Source organism: Protopterus annectens, chromosome 2.part1 (assembly GCF_019279795.1).
Source record: "Protopterus annectens isolate FY-2018-M chromosome 2.part1, PAN1.0, whole genome shotgun sequence".
Taxonomy (NCBI): Eukaryota; Metazoa; Chordata; order Ceratodontiformes; family Protopteridae; genus Protopterus; species Protopterus annectens.
The window spans coordinates 1,029,223,739-1,029,247,672 of record NC_056729.1 but is presented as its reverse complement, the minus strand read 5'-3'; the positions used below and the strand labels follow the sequence as shown (position 1 = coordinate 1,029,247,672).

At 36.8% G+C, this 23,934-nt stretch overlaps 1 protein-coding gene across 1 annotated transcript in view; it reads left to right on the top strand.

The window, feature by feature from the left end:
* Positions 1-23,934, top strand: part of LOC122794315 (serine/threonine-protein phosphatase 2A 55 kDa regulatory subunit B gamma isoform) — a 1,556,815-nt gene that overhangs the window by 1,053,518 nt on the left and 479,363 nt on the right. Inside the window, exon 6 of the mRNA XM_044062611.1 lies at positions 7,796-7,960. Coding sequence (XP_043918546.1) covers positions 7,796-7,960 — 165 coding nt within the window. The remainder of the gene's footprint in view (positions 1-7,795; positions 7,961-23,934) is intronic.

The following is a 23,934-nucleotide window of genomic DNA, read 5'->3' as shown; positions in this document are numbered from 1 at the left end:
AGGTAACCAGCATGAAAAACTTCTCCAAAGCTAACTTTGGGCTCCTAAAAACAGAGGTAGCTAACTTCATGGCACCCATGCAAATAGAGGATAGTTGCATGATTGCCGAATCATACACCAATGCACTGTACAAACACGTACACAAATGTATGGCTCTCGCCATACGCAATAGAACAAAGATGTTCTCCTCCAAAAAAAGGAAGCCAATGTGGTGGTCTCCTACCATAAACAAACTGTACAACAGAAGGAGGAAACTGATGTGGAATAAGGTGAAGTCCCAAGACTGGAAAAAATCCTTTATCAGCCGCAACAAAAAGTTGAGATCCATCATCAAATCCTCTAAAGCTAGCTATGAAAACAGAATTGCAGCAGATAGTAAAAACAACCATGATGCCTTCTATAGTTATGTAAAGATTCTCTATGGCAATACCCAGATTTGCTCTGAGCTAATTACACAATGGTACATCCTATACTGAGCCAACAGATATTGCCAATATACTGGCCAACAGGTTCAGTGCCAACTTTACCCCTCTCCCTCCCAACGAACCAATCACAATAACAGTACATTGCCAGGTACTCAGTATTACTGCTGCATAGTTTAAAAAGCACTGTCCAAGGCCATGAATACAGCGTCCATGGGACCTGACAATATCCCTGGCTGTGTTCTACTTGAACTACAGAGTGAACTGGCATCTCATCTGTGTGCCCTGTTCAATCACAGCCTCACCTCAGGCTTTGTTCCTACCGAATGCCACACTGCTACAGTCATCCCTCTCCACAAAGGACAAGTGACTACAGACCCTGGGAACTATCGGTCCATTAGCCTGATGAGTCTGATATGCAAAGCTATGAAACGCATCATCATGGACCTAATAAACAAGGATATAGGGAATCTCCAAACTCTGGATCCCACACAATTTGGTTTTGTGAAGGGTAAATCATGCCTGCTCAACTTGGTCAACTACTTTGAGTCAGTCACCAGATCTGTAGATGAAGGCAAGGTGGTTCATACAGCCTACCTTGATCTGGCCAAAGCGGTTGATACCATTCCCTATTCAGGAATCATAGAAAAACTCACTAAGCTAGGCATCAACCCCTATATCACTAGGCGGGTTGCAAACTGGCTTACAGATAGAACCAACAGTATGAAAGTAGCGGACTCCAAGTCAGACTGCCAACCAGTCATGAGTGGAGTCCCTCAGGGTTAGGTCCTGGGTCCTCTCCTGTTTGGTATCTACTTCTCTGAAGTCCAGACCAACACAAAGGGTCTCTGGCTGATAAAGTTCACAGATAATTCCAAGTTGAGAACTATTATTAACTCCCCAAGTGATGTTGACAACCTACAGAAAGGCCTCACTGAGACCAACAACTGGTGTCAGAACCATGGCCTTAAGCACAATGCCAAATAATGTGTCGTCATCCCCTTTGGGAAAAACCCAGTTCCCATGAATTACCACATCGATGGTAGTCCACTGAACACAGAAGGTATTATAAGAAATCTGGGAACACAGGTTGACAGCAGCCTCTCTTTTGACCACCACATTGCTACTGTGGTCAGAAATTCCTTCTGTGTGACACATCTCATTACTAAGGGTTTTGCATCCAGGAAGAAAGAGGTCATTGTCTTCCTCTACTCTTCCCCTATTAGGCCAATCATTGAGTACAATACCCCATTTGGCATGTACCTCGCTAGATACCTGCAACAACTGGAGAGGCCACAAAAGTACCCCACAAAGAGGATCCTAGGCCTTAAACACTTGTCCTATATGGTCAGACTCAAAAAACACCATCTAAGCTCTCTCATATCACCTACTTAGAGGCACTCTTGACTTGACTTGATATACAAATCCATGTCTGATCCAGCTCTGTTAGAAATACTACATCTAAAGAAATCCAAATCCCTCCGCACCACACGATCCAGTGACCTCAACCTCATTACCACAATCAAGAGAACATACTGAAGGGACATGTTCATAACCCAGAGACTGCCCTTGCTATGGAATAGACTTCCCATACATGTCAAACAGAACACCTCACTGGCCCTCTTCAAGAGAAACCTTGATGAGTGGATGGGAAATAGAAAATTCACCCCGGGGATCCCTCCAGTGGCTCTACTTGACAGAGGCACTGGGAGCTAAGGTTAGGTGGCACGATGCATGGTAATCCTATGGGCTAGATTTGTAAAGGCTCCAGGGCCATTAGCCTAGTACACACCTATGAACCGGCTATGTTCCGATGGAATGGAGAAGAGCAACAATGTTCCATCTGCACAAGGGAATTATAGGCCCATAAGCTTGATTAGTCTCTTCTGCAAGGCCATATAAAGAATCATTATGGACCTTTTTAACAAGGACATAGGTAATCAAATTCTGGACCTAACCTAGTTGGGGTTCCTTAAAGCTAAATCATGCCTGTTAAACATGGTTGACTTCTCTGAAAAAGTCAACAAGGCCCTTGTCATGGGAAAGACAGCGCATACCTACTATCTTGAACTAGACAAGGTATTTTACACATTCCGCCACTTAGGTATTATAGAGAAACTTGTCCCGTTGAGAACTAACCCCTACATTACCAGATGGGTAGCCAACTGGCTCACCAACAGTGCACATAGTGTCATTGTGGATGACTTCTCCTCTAGCAAAAGACCAGTCACCAGTGACATACCACATGGATCTGTGTGGGATCCCTTTCTATTTAGAATTTATTTCTCAGAAGTCTAGGCAAATTTGGATGACCAGGTTCACTGATCACTGCAAACTGGGAGCAATCATTGAGTCCCTAAATGATGTTAATATACTGCAGATAGGGTTAATGAAGACAAATGATCGGTGCCAAACCCACAGACTAAAGCTAAATGAAAATTAATGTATTATTATTCCCTTTGGGAAAGCTGACATCCCTGCCAATTACATTATAGACCGTATCCCCCAAGTGTAGACCTAGTGGTATGTGATCTGGGTACTCAGGTTGATACCACCGCATAACTGCATATCTTCAGTAGTAAGGAAATCCTTCTATGTGCCATATCTTATAACTAAAGCACATCTAGCTCTAAGGATGTTATAATTCCATTATACTCAGCCCTCATCAGACCTGTGACTAAGTACAGTGATCCCTTTTGATGTACCTCACTAGAGACCTGCATCAGTTGGAGAGACCACAGATGTTTCTCACCAAGAAATTACAGGGTATGAAAAGCAAGTCTTATGCAGAAGAACTGACAGCCCTGTCACTGTATTCTGTCTCCTACAGGTTGCTAAGAGGTGACCTGTGTATGGCTTACAGGGCAGTCTCTGACCTGACCCTGATGGAAATGATGCACATTCATAAATCAAACTGCAGGTGGGTCACTCACTCCAGGGATCTTAACCTAGCCTCTCACATGAACAAGTCATGCTGGAGAGATAGATACATCTCCCAGAGACTACCACTTCTCTGGAACAAGCTTCCAGATCACGTGAAACAGAGCCCCTCCCTGACCCTCTTCAATCACAACCTAGATCAATGGATGGGTGACCACAAATTCACTCCTGGGAGTGGTGCCCATGTCCATCCAGGACAAAGGAAGTTGGTATCAACTACCATAAACTATTACCTCTGCAAGCTTCAGTGACCTCCGTCAATTGGGGCAACTCAGGATCAATATGGCTAGGCTTGTAAGGGCTTTAAGTCTATTAGCCTAGTAACCGCCTATGAACCTAAGAACCTATGAATGTTGTAGCTGGGTCATACTGAAAGGCACCCCCAGACTCATCTAGGCACCTAAAACAATACCTCTCAATGGCAATGCAGGTTTGGGACCGTTAGGAGTTGTAGATGTCTTCTGCAGCACCACTTGAATTTCTTACTAGTGCCATGACTCATGGCTGCAGTGGATATCCAGCATCACCTGAAAAATGAAAAAAAAGAGAGAGTGAGAGAAAAGTGGAGACCCAAAGCAAAGGAAAAGTGGTTTAGTATTCAATATTTTTGCTGTGAATAACTACTTAAATACAGTAGAAAAAAGAAAAAAATATATTTCCACTTACCAACAAGTTGATCACTAGGCATCCTAGAATACATAAAGAGGTGGCAGAATGAACTAGTGTGCCAGATATGGGAATCGTGTGCACTACCGGGATGCACCTCTATGCATCATACACCAGCTAGTAGTTGATGAAATGGTAGCCTTTCCTATTAAGGTGCCGCTCACCCTATGGGCCAGATGGAGAGGAAAAGCGAGAAAATTTCACTATGAATCACAAATAGATGAGAGAATTCTTTATTAGCCTACACTGCATTACATCAGTCCTCATTTACATCTCATTCCGCATTCATTTGCTCAGGATTAACTGCACTCATTCGTGGATAGCAAGGCTACTCTTAAAGCGATCGCATAAGGACTATGAATACCATCCCTCTGACTTAAGACAACTTTGAAGTGAAGACAAGTGTAAGCATTTTTGTCAACTTTCCCAGCATATGCATAAGTAACTGTAAGTTGAAAAAGTACCATCCTTAATTGGTACTTCTTAATAAACCATACCATAGTTCCCTCTGATTGTGTGTTATCTTATATGTAAAATTATTTTCATTTAAAGGAAAGAAAAAAGACTAATTCTTCACAGACATAATAAAAATCCTTTACATATTATGTCCCTGCATTACAGCCGCATCTAATATTCATAGAAATCATTTGCTCAGAAGGTAATATTTCCATTGCTTCTTCACTTAGCATGCATTGCCTTCATCATATTTCAGACATTTTATTTACTTTGCTGATTTTCTTCATTCTACTGACTACCTCAGACAGCAAAACAGACGCTAGATCATCAATGAAAGGTTGTGCAGAAATGTTCTTTGCATGTTCTCCACTTCTGTTTAATAACATCAGTACTGCTGCAGCATTTCAACAGTTTAAATATACAGGATGAGGAAAATTTCCCAGCATACTGTTGCTCTTCATTGCAGAGATACTATTCTATAGTCACCTTTCTCCAGTTTTGAGGACCTTGATATAGTTATAAACTAACAAGCATAGCTATAAAAATGTAAAAAAAAAACATCAAAATCACTTGTCTTCTCATGTACTTGTCACATTTAATTACAGTTCACTTAAAAGAATTGTTTAAATATTCTGATTTAATTATTTGCTTGCTATTTACTGAGTGTGCTTTTTCATTGGGGCTGTAACTTCACTCAGAGTGAAGGCTTCACCATCCCGTATCAAATTATACTAATTCCAAGATCATACAATATTTTAGATATTTTATTTTGTGACTTCAAAGTTATTGTAATTATAGTCCAGGATTATTGGACACTGCCCCTCACACAAAGGATGCAGAGGCATAACCTCCATGTAATATGCAATGGAAACAGCTTTGCTGCATTTGTGTAACGGAGAGGAATATGATCAGGTCTGTGACTGTAACCACATTATTACATGCTCGAAACATGAATTCCAAAAATTCACATTGAGAGTAAAACTCAAGATGCGAATCTTGGCATCCATGATATATAATAAACGGTAAGGATCATTGAGACATGACCATAACTCTTTGTAGTGCATGGAGTTTTATCTAATCCATGTACATGCCACTTACAAAAGAAAACAAATGTCATGTGTTTTACTGATTTTGAAAGCCAGTAAAGGACTTAATGTGTACTGTCACACAAGTAATATGATAAAACAAAAAAGTCAGGGAAAATTTTTAAATTCTGCAGTAATTGAGTAACTTACAAACTGACACCTTTAAATTTCCACAAACAGAATATGAGGCAAGATATTCAGGGAATGTTCAGAGTGAAGGAACATCCCTTGGATGAGAGCCAACTGTAACGGTGCTTAGGGGTGTGTAACAGCTGTTACGATCGGGTCTCACATTACAGAAGCACTTTGCAGATTTATCTGTTTTTCTGATTTTGGAGTATAATCACAGCTCTCCATGCACTACATTTCTTTTACACTTTCATGGTAATTTGCCATTTTTTCTTATTTCGTTGTTGTTGACATATTCAGTAATTTGATTGCTAGACAGTTCATGGTTTCACATTTGTCCTTAGTCTGTTGTCTTCATTTTTGCTATTCATCCATTAGGCAGGTAACCACATATATGCATGTATTTAAATATGGATGCCTACATACACATACGCACACAGGATCTGTATTGAATCATTGATGTGCACCACAATGAGATTCAAAATATTGCACTACACAGCCATCAAAAGTACCAGAACTCATCAAACTCATTAGTATAGCAAAAATAGTAAAAACTGTGTTTTTTACAAGTGGCAAGTCCCCTACACCCCTGTATGAAGATTATGCACTTTGCACCCTTACAACTTTAAATACACTAGCTCAGAGATCAAACAACAGTGAGGAAAAGGAATAATTCAATTTCACCACAGTCCCCTGAGCTTGACAACACACAGTACACCTTTGGTTTTGCACTGTGTATGATAACAAACAAGTACGAATTGCCATTCATTTGCATACATACATACATACACTACAGAAATGTGTAACACATCTAGTTATTAAGTTCTGATGAAATGAATCAGCTTAAATCAATGACAATTAATTGTATGTCAACAAATGTCTTCCTGTATATCTTCCTCTATGAATATAGTGTGTGGATGAGATATATATATAGAGAGAGAGAAAGAGAAGAGATGTAGGTATAGATATAGGGAATAGCTGCAAGTACTTCATTTAAGGTAAAATTGCCTATGTTGTAAGTGATGGTTTAATAAAGATGTTTCTGTTTAAAAAAGACAATAATTTAATAATTTATGTAATATTGCTTAGGTTATATGATATATAGCAACATATGTGAAGTATAATGTTTATGTTAATACAGTTTGATTACTTTTATATGAATGTAAGTTTGCCTATGTCACAAGTGATAATTCAATAAAGGTGTTTGAAGAAAAAAAGTAAAATCGACCTCTGTTTTGTCGGCATGCTTTGGTAGACAAAACAGGTGTTTCATATTTGCATGAGATCAGACAATCCCAGGGGTTGGGTTATATGCCCTCTCCTCTGGGATTGTGTGAGCTCAAAATTAGAATAAATAATTAGTGGAAGGGGGGCTGGCTTGCCCCTTTCAATAACACTGTTTTAAACTTAGCATGTTCTGAGGAATAGTCTGGGAGCATACAGGAGAAGAGTTTGTTTTTCAATGTTGCGATTCAAGCATTGCCACCATATTTGCATGCATATATAGCGTGTGTACGTGTATATATGTGTATATTGTAGTGGTGACGTAGCATTATAAACTCTACTGTATGTGTAAAAATTGATAATGCATGCGGTTTTACAGTGAAGTTATTTACCACACACAGTGAGAGTCTGATGTTTTAGGAGTTGCACAACCTATTTATTGAAGCCCTAAATATTTCTTCCTAAGATATAGTAGTGAAATGCATTTCAGGAGCAACCTTGAAATATATTTACATTTGCACAGTATATCTTGAGTTCACTAAGGGTCTATTGTGTTACTTTATTACAACACTTATTATGAAACAGGAAGCACCACTATTAGCTGTTCTGCTGTCCTCTCTATGAGTAACAAATGAGCTGTAGGGCTCTCACCTCCCAAGGGAACAAATGGACAAACAGAGCAAGTGAAGAGGAAGCTTGTTGGTCATGGGGCAGGGGAAAATCTGTACAAAAAACAAAATTATAATTGCAGTAAGAGTATCTTCAAATATCTAGCTATTATAGTATAAACACTAGTATATTCTCAAAACAATGAATCTACAAGTTGTATTGCACCATTAAACACTGATTCTCCTTAACTAATCTTCTGTTCAGATATAGTAGATATCAAGCCTGCCAATATGGAGGACCTAACAGAAGTGATTACAGCGGCTGAGTTTCACCCCTACCACTGTAACCTCTTTGTCTACAGCAGTAGCAAAGGATCCGTTCGGCTTTGCGACATGAGAGCTTCAGCACTTTGTGACAAGCATGCAAAATGTAAGTTTCTATTCCATGCTTTAGTGGCAGATGAAACACCTGTCTCAGTGAGTCGACTATTATACAGTTTTTATGTAGTCCATTGTTAAAATGAAAACAACAGTAGTGCTGCATTTGTATATTCAAACAACAGCATATTAATTTTTTAACTATCATTGCTCTAAACCTAGGGATAGTTTACATCATTCTTCTGTTTCAGGACACGCTTCCTCACATTTTTATATCTCTATTTTATTTATTATAGAGAATTATCCATCATTTCCCTGGCAAGTAATATAAGATTTCAGGTGAAAAAGGAAATAAGACTTTGATTATCAATTAGGCATCATAAATATGAAATGTCAATAACTAAATACAGCAATAGTAATATTCAACACGCCATTGCCATCTGTTTCAAGTTTTGTGTAATTTAATTACTCTAATTGTGTTGTGCTTTTAAAATTGATAAATTTGAGAAGCAATTATGTTTCTTATTAGAGATGTTTACTTGTAGTGCATACTCTTATTATAATTATTGTTCATGACACAAATTCAGAATGAAATACTAGTTTATAAAAACATAAAGCAGAATTCCTACAGCAAGATGTGTTCCACCTTAAACATACAGTGAAAGTTTTACATACAGCTTGGTTTATAACTGTGTGCTTTATAGAATACAGGCTGGTAAGGAGAGTAAGAAAATGTAACTGTCTGAAAAAGCACAAGTAATGAAAACTGTAGCTAATATTTAGGATTTTTAATATATGTAAATAATAAATGAGGAGCCTGTACAATACTTGCTAAATACACCTACCTGCACATAGTCTACAATACCCATCAGCAACTTTTTAACTACGAATGCATTGCTGTGGTAGACCCACTATATCTCTGATGCAGTAGCCAACACTTACCATATAACAGAGAACCAGACCTACCACAGTGATGTCCCATTCATGCACGCAATCTCATCAAACAGATAACAAGAGTGTGCATTTGATACATAGGACATCATGAAAAGGGATCGATAGTGGTGACTATGATATAATGGATGTCACCCAAACTATTTAATGCCTCTTTTATCTGGAAACTTAGTAATCATTTGCTGAACTACTTTCTACTATTTCTGCCCCGCTAATTCCACTTAACTTATGTATTTCAGAATTTAATTCATTATATGCATGTGTATTTTTGTTGCATTCAAACAATAACATAATGCACCTGGTATGTTATGGATTGCTGAATGCATGTCAGATTTAGCTCTCTCAGTAACTGTTGTATTTATTGCTTTACCTTCCTGTATTTAAGAGTGAGCTAATATGCTTTGCAAGTTATTTACTTCATTGGTTGGTAACTGTGTTGTAATGGTTGTTTATGATCATGTCTCTGATCGTAACATTCTTATTATGTGTTCAAGATATGGATGCCAAGAAATTTACCTTGAGAGCAAAGCTTGAGAAGTGAATCTTGGCATCTAGGTTGAGAACAAATAATAGTATGTTGCAATCTGAGATCCAATCATAATTCTTTGTAGTGCATGGAGATTTATCTGCTTCACGTATTACTTGTTACAGAAAAGTAAAAGAAAAAATGCTAAGTATTATCCCAGCTTTGAAAGCAGGTAAAGCAACGGGAAAGTGGTTTTAATCATTATGTATCACTGTCTAAGGGAAGCAGTTTATTTCTGAAATAGTGGTTGTAATGCAGCAGACAGCAGACAGAAAGAGAGCTGAAATGAAGCCATTTCATGTTCTGCTGCTGCTGTTTACTGACCAGAAGCGATCTTTGTTAAGCATCCTTCTAAGCGTTGTTAAGATCAGGTCTTGTGCTCAAGTAGCACTGATCCAGGGTGTCATTTAACAGTAATTAGGGTGTAATCACAATGCTCTATGCACTACAATCTCTATACAATTGCTTTGGTGACAGTTGGCAGTGTTCTTCTTAGATGGAGTTTTGATTCACTTGTGATATAACTATTCAATGGTTCGGAAACTGAGAAAAGTAAATTATAGTTCATGCTTGCATTTTTTGGTTCATTTGGTTTGTGTTTTTGTAAATAAACATAAACAGCATTGACTACTATTGTTTCCACTGTAGCTGTGAATGGCTGTGCTATCAATGCAATGAAGTTGCGTCTGGACATAAAACATTATGGTTAATAACAGTAACTTCTGAATATTATGACAGACTGCCAGAACTATTTTGTCAAAATTACAGCTGTTTAACTAACTCCCAAATACAAACAGATAAAGACACATATGACTTCATTCTGCCTTATTTCTTCTGTACAAGCAATTAATACTTTCATTAAGAGGCTGTTAGCAATTTGAAGCAAAAAAATGTATGAAATATATCTATCATTTTGTTTCATTATCACCATTATTGCTTATTTTCTTTCTAGATTTATCATTTTCTGGTTTATCAATACCTATTTCTGTTCAGCTTTACATACTGTTTATTTAATTTTATTGTCTGTAGGCTGTTAAGGACTTAGCCATGTGACTCCAGCTTTGCCATGTTTACTTACCCAGCTTATAGACAGACCATAGCATCTGTCTCACATGTAACATATCTTCACAATGTGCCCTCCTTACTTGGAGTAGCTATCTGCTCCTGGTAGATCATAGCCTTTAACCTCAAGTCCTGCTAAACGATGAAATGTGCAAGTACGAGAAGATAGAAGGCAAAATTCACTGATTGCCGTGTAGATGCCAACTGTCTGATTCCAAGGCTTACCCATGTTAATACTTGAATTTCCAGCACTCATGTTGAAAGACCTAGGCATGCAATGGTACCTAAGGATCAACACACATGATTTATCTCATCCAGTAATATATACTGGGATGAAGCTCACTTCCACACTCTGGTCACTAGCCTGAAAAGATATATGACAAGCAGTACCCTAAGCCTACATGTTGTGCCATATGTACAGCCTTCATTATCGTTGTAACAAATCTGCACTAGGTTTAGTTTGTGGAATCTGGAGGTGAAGAAACAAAGGAATTATGTTTGCTGTGGGTAATGTACCTTGTATAAGCACTGCATTTCTGTGCTGCATTAGTTGGACTTGCTATTCTGCAGGAAGGTTATGTGTGTCTGCACTTTGTTCTTCTTCGTTATATATGGCTGTTGTTGAATTTTTTTGTGTTGCATTTACATTAGAAAGCCCAGAATCATCCATCCTATGGCGGAAGGTGTTTGCCTGGTTTCTCTGAGTTGGGAAGCATACCAGGAGAGCTTAAATTGTAGTCATTTATTGGCCAGAGAGCACAGGAGTCAGTTTTCCACTTTTTTCTGCTGGTTGTAACTTAGGCATACTTATGCTGCATTGTGCTCACTTCCACAGGTCTCAGCAATGCTTGGCAAACAAATCTAACAGTCATACAGGCTAAAATAAGCTACCTTACTTGATTTTTTGCACTTGTTAATAATTATGATCTCTACTGTTTGATTGCATTTTTAAAGCATTTAATTAATTTTGTGACAGAAAAATCACTCTTTTTCTTTGCTGGTCTTTTGAACTGTTTGGTTTCAAAATCTCCTTGCAGAAGGGTGATCTAACCAGGGACTTATTTGTTTGTTGATGAAGTGTACTTAAAGAGACTTTCTTTTGGGCTTTTACAATAGGAAGTCCAGGATCATCCATCTTGTGGCAGATGGTGTTTGCCTGGTCTTTCTGACTTGGGAAGTATGCTATGAGAGCTCAGAATATAATAGTTTATTGGCCAGAGGGCACAGAATTAGTTATAGTTACACTGATCTGTGCTCACTTTCACAGAGTTCAACAATGCTTGGCAGTCTCGCCTGAGAGTTTAAAATGTTTCTACTGCATCCAGAGCCATCCAGGCTGAGTTAAGCCACTTTATGTATTTATTTATTTATTTATTTATTTGCCATTTGTTAACTGGGGTAGTCCATCTGAGCAAAAGCCCTTTTTCAATGGAGGCCCAGGGAGAAAAGCTCCACAGTACAAGTAAGCAAGAAAAATTTACAAACATTGAAGATGAATACAATATACAATAAAAACAGTTAAGCAATACTTGAGTTTTTGCACTAGCAATTATTTGCATTTGTTACTGTTTGACTGCATTTTAAAGCATTTAATTAATTTTGTGACAGATAAGTCACTGTTTTTCTCTCTGTATTGGTCTTTTGAACTGATTAATTTCTCTATCACCTTGCAGAAGGGAGATCTAGCCAAGAACATAGTTGTCTGTTGTTGAATTGCACTATAGAGTCCTTTTCGCTGTGTTTTTACATTATGCAGTCCAGGATAATTTTTCTTGTGCCAGAAGGTGTTTGCCTTGTCTCACTTTAGGAGAGCTCAAAGTATAGTTGTCTAATGGCCAGACGGCACAGCAATCAGTATTCTGCTTTTTTCTGTTTGCTATGATTTAGGCAGATTTGTGCAAAGCTGCTCACCATGCAGCAGCATTTGGCTGTGCCCTGTACAGAAGCAAATGCTTAGGCAGTAAAATGTACCTATAAAACAGCTAGTTTTCCCGCTGAACACTAATACCATATGTTAGCACTAACATCTGCCTTTAACCCCAGACATCACCCCATAAGACCTCTGTAAAACCAGTCCTTAAACCATAATAGACCACCCAAATACAGGTCTAGACAACATGGATATGCAATTTTCAAATGTCTGTAGCAACTGTCTATGTTCTTATACAGCCATTTAATCCTTAAAGAAACTAACAATATGTGCATACACAACTTCCTTGGAGGGATAACTTTCACCTATAAACAAGGTTGTCAAGAATACACACTCTGCATTCTCTATACACACTGCTCACCACACACATACACTATCGTATGCTAAGGCACTTAAAACAAATAATCCCAAACCATAAAGACTTCCTAAGCCTATAAATACCTATAGTCCGCTATCTCTAAAGCACAAACCAAAAGCAACAACAAACCTAATACTCATGTCATAGGGGATTCCATTGTACAACACAGATCTGTATCTACCTCAATCACCAAATTAGACAAGGAGAAGATAATGGTCAGCTGCTGTCTGGAGCCAAGATCAGCAATATCACGCATGGACTTAAGTCACTGTACGACAGGAACCAGTATGATTCTATCATAGTCCATATGGGCATAAATGACCAGAGACATATCTCACTGGACTATATGAAAAGATAGATTATGGATCTCTCTGAGTAAGTCTCACAGACAGGTATGTGCTTTGCACTGAGCAGCATTTAGCCTTCAGCAAGGATGATGCCACAGTATGAGCAAAAATGATTTATTTTAACAATTGGCTTACTTTCTGATGTCATTCCAGGGGCATTCAATATCTGTCAGCATGGGAGGACATGGTTAACAGACCATGTTGCTTTACCAAGGATAGTCTGCACCTCTCTTCCCTGGGCTTTCTCATATGGGTTGCAACTTTAACCACAACCTTAGAACCTTTATTAGGCAATGCAAAATGGCAACACTTCCAACACAGCAAAACGCTAGGAGCCTCAAGAAAAACACTCCACACCCTAAAAGTTCTCTTTACTCTGGAGAATATAGACCTCTGTGCTATAACCAGGACTTGGTTTAAAGATGCAGAAAGTACTTCGGCAGTGCAAGGCTATAGTGCCTTCTATACATTTAAACCAACAGCAGCAAAGACAGGGTGTAAAGGTGGAGGTGTATTGATCTCCATCAGCAACAAATATCCCTCCAGGATGGTTAAACAGGATGATGTCCTGGAGTTCATCCACATGCAAGTCACCATAGATAAAGTCCCTTACTAAATCCTAGCTAACTATACGTCACCATCTATGTCCAACAAATCTCATAAGTTGCACTAGACCTAATGGAGACACTCATTATCCAACCTTATCCATGGGGGACTTTAACTACCCCTCTATAGCCTGAGAAACATACACTGCTTCAAACTCACAGGCACAACATTTCCTGGATTGTATTAAAACAAACACCTCAACCAGATAGTGCATGCTCCAACTAGAGGTTCAAACATGCTGGACCTAGTACTCACCAACATTACAAGATTGCACTGCAAGTCCCCCCCCCCCCCCCATCATGTCCTCACTGATGTGGTCAGATCACAACTATCTCCTTCAAAATAAAAATCAACTCAGAAATTCACCACTCACCATTAAGAGTCAAATTAATGATTAAATACCCAATCAGGAACGACTTGTAATTATTTAAATGATGAACATAGGATATGATTTTGATTCTGATGAAGTCTCCTGATGGGAAATGAAAGCGCTAAATCCAACAGTTTGTGTTTTATTTTACTGTCTACTCGTTCATTAAATTTGTTTTTTACACTTGTGGAACTGCCTGCATTATTTGAACAGAGTGTGCTTTGGGAAGTCTACCAGCCACTGGCTGAGTTGGACTGAGGATTTCTTAAGGAGGGACAGCCTTTATAGGGGCCAGTGTTGATCTAGAGAGTGTTCTGTTTGGTTCATTGTGTTTTTATAAAACATTACTTTATTAGTAAACACTCAAAGTATAAAACTGATAATTTCCTTTAAAAGATCAAACATATACTTTATAGTTATCAGAGGAAAATGTTTAATAGTCACAATAAAACAAAAAATACATAGTCTAAATAACCTAAGATTGATTTAGCTTTATTATCTTTAAATACCAATGGCTTAAACAGTCCTAGCAAGTGATCAAATCTACTGAAATATTTAAAACTGAACAAAGCACAAATTGTCTTCCTTCAAGAAACTAATTTCAAAACAAATGACAATTACAAATGGAATACTAAGGAATATATAATATTGGTGCAATCCACTTATAACACAAAAACAAAAGGGGTAAGAATTTTATGGAAAACAAATGTGATTAACCCAGAAATCATTTATAAGTATGAAGATAAAGAAGGCCTTATGGCATTAGTAATAGTTAAATATAATAACAGAATATGGACCCTAGCCAATCTATACTGGTTCCCAGGCATTGGAACTGTTAAAAAACACTTGCAGTTAATTTCCAATAATTATAAAGGCAAATTATTATTAGGAGGAGATTTTAACTGTATATTTGATATTTCTGAATCTACAAATAAAAGACTACTGCGTACATCTGCTGTATCAAAAGATTTAAACAAGTGGATAGAATCATTTCATCTTGTAGATGCTTTCAAATTTAAAGAAGATAAATCTTTGTTGTTTTTCCATCAAGATCACAGATTTGGTGCCCAAACTAGAATAGCTAAAATATTTGCTGCCCATGACTTACACTCTAAAATTATTAATTTCTCAATCTCCCTGCCCCTTTTCAGACCACAGTTGATACTAAAACTTCAAAATGGGCACATACCATTAATCTTTAACTCCAGAATTCCAGCATATATAACTGAAATTAAAGAGTTCAAACCCAGGTTATTATCTGAATTACAGTTCTTCTTAGATATAAATTATACCACAGAAATAAATAAAATAATGATATGGGACTCATTAAAAACTTGCATATATGGTAAAACCCTAACTTTGTATAAAAAATCAGAGCCATGTGATTCTGAATTATTAGATCTACAATCCAAACTTTTGTCAGTAAAATCTGAAAAAAATCTAAATCATTTGGAGGTGAAAAGAAAGTAGAAGTATTACACAATAAATACAACAAAATTCTAACACATAAAAGTAGTTTAGCTTTAGAAAAACTAAAAATTAATACTTTGGCCACTTCTCCCAAATATCTAGATAATTTATCCACAAGAATCAAAATGCAATCAAAAGCTAATAACATTAAAAGCATCTTCCATGAAAAGAAATGGAAAAATGTCTCGGATATAGGTGACATTTTTGATGCCTATAGAAATCACAATATGGAACATTTCCAAAAAGAAAACATACATATCGATCAATTAAATCTAGATGAAAAAATTTCTAATATATAAAAAAAAATTAAAACTAGATCTGCAAGCACCCATATCCTACAAAGAAATTATAGATATAATAAAAGAGGGTAAAAATAATAAAGCTGCAGGTATATAGATGGTATAATTATGGAAATATATAAACCTTTTCCTTCAAAGATACTATTCCTCTTCCATAAAATTCTATTAGAAATTCAGTCACAAGCTTTAATACCACCCTCTTTGAGATATTCCTTAATCACACCAATCCTAAAGGAAAACAAATCCCCAAACCTCTGTACCTCATAAAGACCTATATCATTATTAAATAATGACTATAAGATATTTATGACAATATTAACTAACAGAATGAAAATACCACTATTCAAAACAATAAATAATGATCAAACTGGATTTATATATCATAGACACACACATGCCAATATTAAAAGGATACTTTCTCTTATAGATTATGTTAATAAAGAAAATAAACACTCATAATTGGCTTAGCTATAGAGAAGACCTTTGATTCCCTAAATTGGGACTATTCAGGGGCGGCTCGTGGCATAGGGCTGCCGGACTGCAGCCCCCTCAAAAATAAGAAAAGAAAGAAAAATAAGAAAGAAAACTGAAAAATAAAAAAAAATATTTTTTTCAAAATTCGCGGACTTCGCGCATGATAGACCGAGTCCCGACTACTGTCGGTCTATGCATGCTCAAGGCAGTCCGGCCGTCCCCATAGGGGACACAAGGAGGCGATCTGTGCACTTTTACAGTGCACAGACTGCCAGGATTATGGGTCGCGTCAGACTGCAAGAGGAGCAGCAGGGACTCGGGACAGAGCATCTCGTCGGGAAGGAGCATTGGGATCTCGCGTCGGGAAGGAGCATTGGGATCTCGCGGGTCTTCAGTATTGCTTGGGAATGATGTCGTTAGCTGGATGTATTCAGGTAAGGTGCCTTTTAATTTACAATGTTTATTTGTATGGAGTTTGTGCTTTTTAATTTACAATGTTTATTTGTGTGTGTATGGTGCTTGTGCTTTACTGAGTTTGTGTATGGTGCTTGTGCTTTACTGAGTTTGTGTATGGTGCTTGTGCTTTACTGAGTTTGTGTATGGTGCTTGTGCTTTACTGAGTTTGTGTATGGTGCTTGTGCTTTACTGAGTTTGTGTATGGTGCTTGTGCTTTACTGAGTTTGTGTATGGTGCTTGTGCTTTACTGAGTTTGTGTATGGTGCTTGTGCTTTACTGAGTTTGTGTATGGTGTGTGTGTGTGTGTGTGTGTGTGTGTGTGTGTAAATGCCCCAGGTGCTTATGGTGGTGTGGTAGGGAATGCCTCAGGCTTGAACCCTGTACCCTGTATGCAGGTGTTAAAGACTTGAGTTCCCTACCCACCACCATTTGTAAAAAATTTCAGATTTTGCCTCATATTCGATCTGATCTGTTCCTCATAATATCTGTGGTTTGTAAATGTTGCAATGCTTGATATTTGATGGTGTAGTAGTAGCATTGTTGCCTCACAGCTGCAGGTTCTTGGGTTTGATTCTTGGCTGGGGTTCCTTCTTTGTGGGGTCTGTATCTTCTCCCTGTGTTTGTGTGGGTTTGCTTTTGTGTCCTCCCATGTTACAAAGACATGTCTGCATTATTTCTTCCTGGGCCTCTGCTGAAAATTGTTTATTTGTTCCAAGTCAGACTGTCCTGATTTAAAAAATGTTAAATAAAATTGACAGGCATTTGAATTTCAGACTTGAGGGTTTCTGAATGTTTAATTCCTTGCGTATTTGATGGTGCAGTGGTAGTATTGTTGCCTCACAGCTATAGGTTTTCTGGTTTGATTCTTGGTTGGGGTGGCTTCCGTGTGGAGTCTGCATCTCCTCCATGTGTTTGTGTGGATTTGCTCTGGTGCCCTGCCATTTTGCAAAGACGTGTCTGCAGTTTTAATCCCTGCTGAAAATTGTTTTTCTTCTGTCCGCAGTAAAATTGACAGGCATTTGAATTTCAGACTTCGGGTTTCTGACTGTTTAATTCCTTGCATAATTGATGGTGCAGTGGTAGTATTGTTGCCTCACAGCTATAGGTTTTCGAGTTTGATTCTTTGTTGGGGTGGCTTCTGTGTGGAGTCTGCATCTCCTGCCTGTGTTTGTGTGGATTTGCTCTGGTGCCCTGCCATTTTACAAAGACGTGTCTGCAGTTTTAATCCCTGCGTCTCTGCTGAAAATTGTTTTGTTCTGTCCGCAGTAAAATTGACCGGCATTTGAATTTCCAACTTCATGTTCTTCAGAATACATAGTAGCACAACCTTTTTTTTTTAGCAATTTTCAAAGTTTATAAGATGAATATTTTAAATTTGTCCCTATTTTTGGGACTGTATTCCCCATTATTGGCTTAGTCCAGGTTTTTGTGCTAAGGTTGACAGCTATGGCAAGAACTGAATTCACTGAATATGTTTGAGGGCTGTATTCCCTCATTACTGGGTTTGTCCAGGTGTTTTGTACTAAGAGGTTGACAGCTATGGTGAGAACTGAATTCACTAAATGATAGCCATTTAAGTTTCCGTCTTCCTCTTTTACAAAGCAGCTGATGTGGCGTAGTGGTATGTTACTCTGACTGTTTTTGCTCAGGGACCTTGGCAGTAAAATATATGGTGGCAACACAACATTTTATTCTAGCAACTTTCCAAGATTATACAAGCAATGTTTAATGTGTCCCTGTTTTTGGGCTTTTGACCCCCCCCCAATACATTTTGGCTTTTTCCAGTTTTCTTGAGCTGCGAAGTTGAGATGCAGTTGAGTATTGAGTAGATTTTACAAGGAACTGAGAGCTGCAGGGAATAGAAGTTTAGTGCTTTGCCAAGTTAATACTATAGCACAACAGGCTGTGTACTTGCTTTTGATGCAGAAGGTTGTGGGTTCTACGCCCACAAGGGGTAGATGCTGCCGTACTGAGAATGTTCTCCTTGGTGAAGATACTAACTATGAGTTCGTTATCAGTTTGCCATCCATTTCCTCTTGCAATATTATTACTAGCTTATCATTTTTTTAATGTAATATAGACAATTTATTCCTGCGGGGCAACAGACACTTTATTTTTCGATGAAACCATGAAACATAAAGGTGATTGCTAGCAGCAACCACTTCATTAGTTACAGATTTCTTTAATGTGGAATTATTTAGATGACTGACTTCAGAGATTGTGCATATTTACTGATAATGGACTGTAGAATTGTGCATATTTACTGATAATGGAGGACTGTAGAATTGTGCATATTTGCTGATAATGGTGGACTGTGGAATTGTGCATATTTACTAATAATGGTGGACTGTGGAATTGTGTATATTTACTAATAATGGTGGACTGTGGAAGTCTGAGTAGACTTTTTTATGATAAATGTTCTCAACTGGGCAGTTTTGCCATTATGGGTGCATATGGTTTGTTTCATTGCTTACTGGAAAAAATGTTCAAAACAAATTTAAAACATCCTGTAACAAGTGTACTGTATTGTACAAGGAATATAATTTTAGTACAATGAGGAAGGTGTATCAAAGAGCACATGTATGTTTCATATGCAAGGAGCCTATGATTCGAAAACAGCCCAAAATTAATCTTTATCTGCCACTGGCAAAATGTATTTTCTTTGAATGTGGGTTTCAATGCTGTTTCAATGAATGTGAGTTTCAAGGGCAGAGAAGTTTTAATGCTAAGTTTTCATTGTGAGACTGCATTGCTTTGTTTAACAGATGACTTAGTGTTTGTGCTGTAAAATACAAAATAAAACTTTCAAATGAAGTCCAACTCATCATAGAAGTAAAGCAGTATGCACATTAGTGTTTATGGTAAATGGAGTGAAATAGCCAAGTATAATGGTTCATTGGAATGGCTGCAGAGGCTCCATTCAACCATTATTTTGTCAGGGGAAGGGCAGCAAACTCAGACAGGCCCAGCTGAACTATACCTCCCAACTGTCCAGATTTTCAAAGAATGAATAGATTTTTGCTTCTTATTTTTGGTTTGTTCATAAAATTTGTAGTTTTAATTCCTAAATGATTTGCCAGAAGTCACTCTAAGTTTCAGACTTCATAACCTTCAGAAAAATGCATGTTAAAGTAAGAGCTGTTCTATCAACTGTCTCAATTTATACAAGAGCAATTTTTAGTACTGTTTATATGTGCCCCCAATATATTTGGCCTTGTTCAGATTTACTGCATTAACAGGTTGAGAGGTACATGCAAATAAATTGCTTTATAGAATTAGGCCAACCTCTCAACTGTCCCCAATTTTTGGCTCAAAATGTTGCTCTTCCCCCTTATAATCCCTCCGCAAAATTGCAAATTTGGAAGAAAACATGGAGGGTTTACAATTAAGAAATAACTGTAATAATCAAAGTTATAGATTACTTGAAATGCATGTAGATTCTTTTATATTTTGTCAGCTGCTCAAGGTAGCAGTACTAATATTAAAGTGTCCCTTCTTTTGACAGGTAGCAGCTGTATTGTGTGTCTATTTTATATTTTTGCATCACGTTTTTGTCCATTTTTCATAAAATTGTGTTTTTTGGCAAATTAGTGACATCACTAAAGACTGAAGTTAGAAAATGACAGACATTTGAGTTTCAGATTTTATACCCTTCAGAAAATTTATACTAATGCAAGACCTATTCTATTATCTTTCTAAGTTTATTAGAGCAATATTTAAAAATTGTCCTTATTGTTGGGCCTTTGTCCCGCTTCTGTGTATGGCTTTGTCCAGATTTCTTGCTCTTGAGGTTGAGAGGTATGACAAATGTGTCAGGGCCATCACAGTCAGCCAGTGAGATTTCAAATTGTGACATGCTTGTTGCACCCCACTCCCCCATGTAGTGACTCTGGATGTGTCCAAGCAAGGCAAGGAGTAGTTGTATCTACCTTGGATGGGGAGGACACACTGCATAAGTACTACAGTGGCTTTTCATCTGTCCTTGATTTTGCAGAATGGTCTGGTTTCTGTCATATTTTTGTACTGTTGATTTATGCTTATTACTGTTGCTCTGTGTTTAAGTAGCAATGCTTTAATGACCATAAGGTAAGCTTGTCTGAGATCGTAAGATGCAAGTAAGCTTTAATAAGCATACTGTTAAAGAATTGCCAACATTGAAAGCCTTTCTGTTGTTGCCATGCAGAGAATACTTGACTAGATAATGTATAAGCCTTGGGTATTAAAGGACAGGATTCCATTATTTTAAAAGCTCATTACACTTGTTGGAGACTTCCAGTCATCTCTACAGACTTTACCCGTAAACTAAACAGAATGCCAATCATGTGTGGTCCATAACCTGTACAGTAATCCTTTAAGCAATGTATCTTGAGCTTGTTTCTTGTTTGCTTTTCATTTTTACTTTTATCATGTTTTCCCCATGAAACAAGTTGTCAGGCAGCAGGTCTTTTTGGATAAGAAACATTTTTACAAGTGGGGCATCACATAGATTTCTACTTTCAGCATGTTACTTGGTACTTTAATAAAGCTGAATATATTATAATTAGGACTGCAGTGCAAGGAGAAGTGGTTTGAGTTGAGTGCTTCTGGTTTTTCTTATACTTGATTTTGAATGGCATTCCAGTAATGTATTTAAAAAGTAATTTATTTTTTCATGCCTCACAACCTTTTGTTTCCATCTAGATATTAAGTAAGCTGTCATGCAGCCAATGCATTGAAATATTTTTATTCTTCTACACTTATTTTTGTCTTGATTGGACTTTCATAATGATGGTTTGCCACCCAGGGCAGCGTATTTAATTAAAGTTAGTTTTTTGTGGTTTTGTGCATAGCTCCTCCCCTTTCTGGTTGACCACACCCCCTTGACCCCACCCATTCAGCTGTCTCCTGCAGCCCCCCTGTGATTTGAAGTCACCAGCCGCCACTGGGACTATTTATTCAAAATCCTAATGCTATTTGAATTTCCTGCATTATTTGTTCATCTCCTAAAGAATATATATACAAAGAATTTAGCGTATGTCAAGTTAGGTCCTTTTACCTCTGAATCTATACATATAACAAAAGGCACTAAACAAGGCTGTCCCTTGTCACCAATTCTATTTGCTCTGGCTATTGAAATATTGGCAGATTCAATTTCTAACAATATAAAAATCAAAGGAATAGATGTTTATGAACAATACAATTCTAAAGTAACGCTATTTGCTGATGACATATTACTAACATTATCTAATACAAAAGAGACATTAAAAGAATTAGATATATTAACTGACAAATTTCACATGAGTTCAGGACTCCATTTCAATAAGTCAAAATCAAAATGTTTATTTTTAAATAAAAAAAAGAACTGCAGACTAAGGGGGGATCACATTATAGGGAAACAAGAATCTACCTTAAAATATCTAGGAATTGAGTTATGCAAGGATAATAATGAATTAGTCAAAAAAACTACAATAATATCATCAACACAATTAAAATCTCTGTGGAAAAATGGAACAAAATAATATTAACATTTGAAGACAGATTACAGTTAATAAAAATGGTTTTACTGCCCAAGGTCCTATATATAGCTTTGGCAATACAACTGTTACCAGAAAGGAATATGCTTAAAGAATTAAGTTCATGCCTAATAAAATTTTTATGGTTTTCCAAAAGAAACAGAAAAGCTTTAATACATCATACCAGACCATGGAAACAGGGAGGACTAAACTTTCCTGATATAGAAACATATATAAAAGCATCAATATCTAAAACTGTCTCAGAGTGGATAAGACCAAATTACATTGCAAATTGGAAAGACTTACTAACTGTAATATCAATAAATTAATTTTATTTGCAAAAAAATTCAAATAGATAAAAACTATTTGCCATGGCACATATGTATTAGTATGCAATATAACATAACTAAACCCACTAAAACCCATATAATTAATTATTGCATTGACTCATTTAGGAAAATTATTAATGCAAATATAGATTTAAAAATCTGGTTTGATCTTTTAACACCATTCATAGTCACAAAGAACTTTCCACATAAAATATATTAACAAATGATTAATTCCTGGGAACAGAAAGGATTTGTTTGTTGGCTCCAATGTATCAAAGAACTAAAAGTTTTAGATATGCAAGTAATAAAAACATACAAAATTCCACAACAGAACTGACTAACTTTACAGAGTATTCTGTCATATTCACAAGATTTAAGTAGAATAATTAACAATTCTTTATTTAAAGAAATACCTAAATTTATGAAATACATATATGAAATCATATATAATGACTCTGACATGGGAAACAGTATTTCAGAATTTTACAAAATAGTGATAAACTATAAAACAGCACTCAAAACATCATCTTGGAAATATATAACAAAAGGACACTCAATACAGTTAGCTGAAGATATTAAAATAAATATCTTACTATCGATAAAATATACATCCTTTATACAATACTGGAAAGTTTTTAATTGGAAATCCTTGCACACAACATACTTAACCCCAGATAGAATCAGTAAAATTAGTTCTTCCATAAAGGGAATATGTTGGAGATGTGAGCAAGTACACACTGCAGATTGAAACCACATTTTCTTTGATTGTGTTAAAATTAAGCCATTTTGGAATGGTATTAATAACTTTCTCCAAGCTTTATTTAATGAATCATTTTATTTAACCAAAGCTCTTGTAATATTAAATGTGAATGAAGGTCCTCATTTGAATAGGTCAAACATGTATCTAGTATGGACTATACTTGCAATTTTAAGGAAGTGTATAACAAGAAGATATAATACAAATACAATACCAACTTTGAAAGACTTCTACAGCCTACTAACAACCACAGCATTACTGGAAATTAAAATTAAAGAACTAAGAATTTATCCAAAGCCATTTATCTACAACCCTTGGGGAAAAGTCTTATCGTTGATTGACACTATACATTAATTGATCAGACACTCTGGTAATCGATTGGACATACTTATAAAGTAACTGTATACATTAAGATATGTTATAGTGTCAGGCTAATGTAAATAGTGTACATAGTTATTTAAGATGTTATGTATAAATACTATGGAATTCAGTCGCATCTATTTGAATAATAAAAAACAATTTTGAGAAAGAAAAATTAAGCAAACACAGCTAAGGATAACCATAAGGTTTTCATCAACTACATCCGTTGCCTAAAAGGT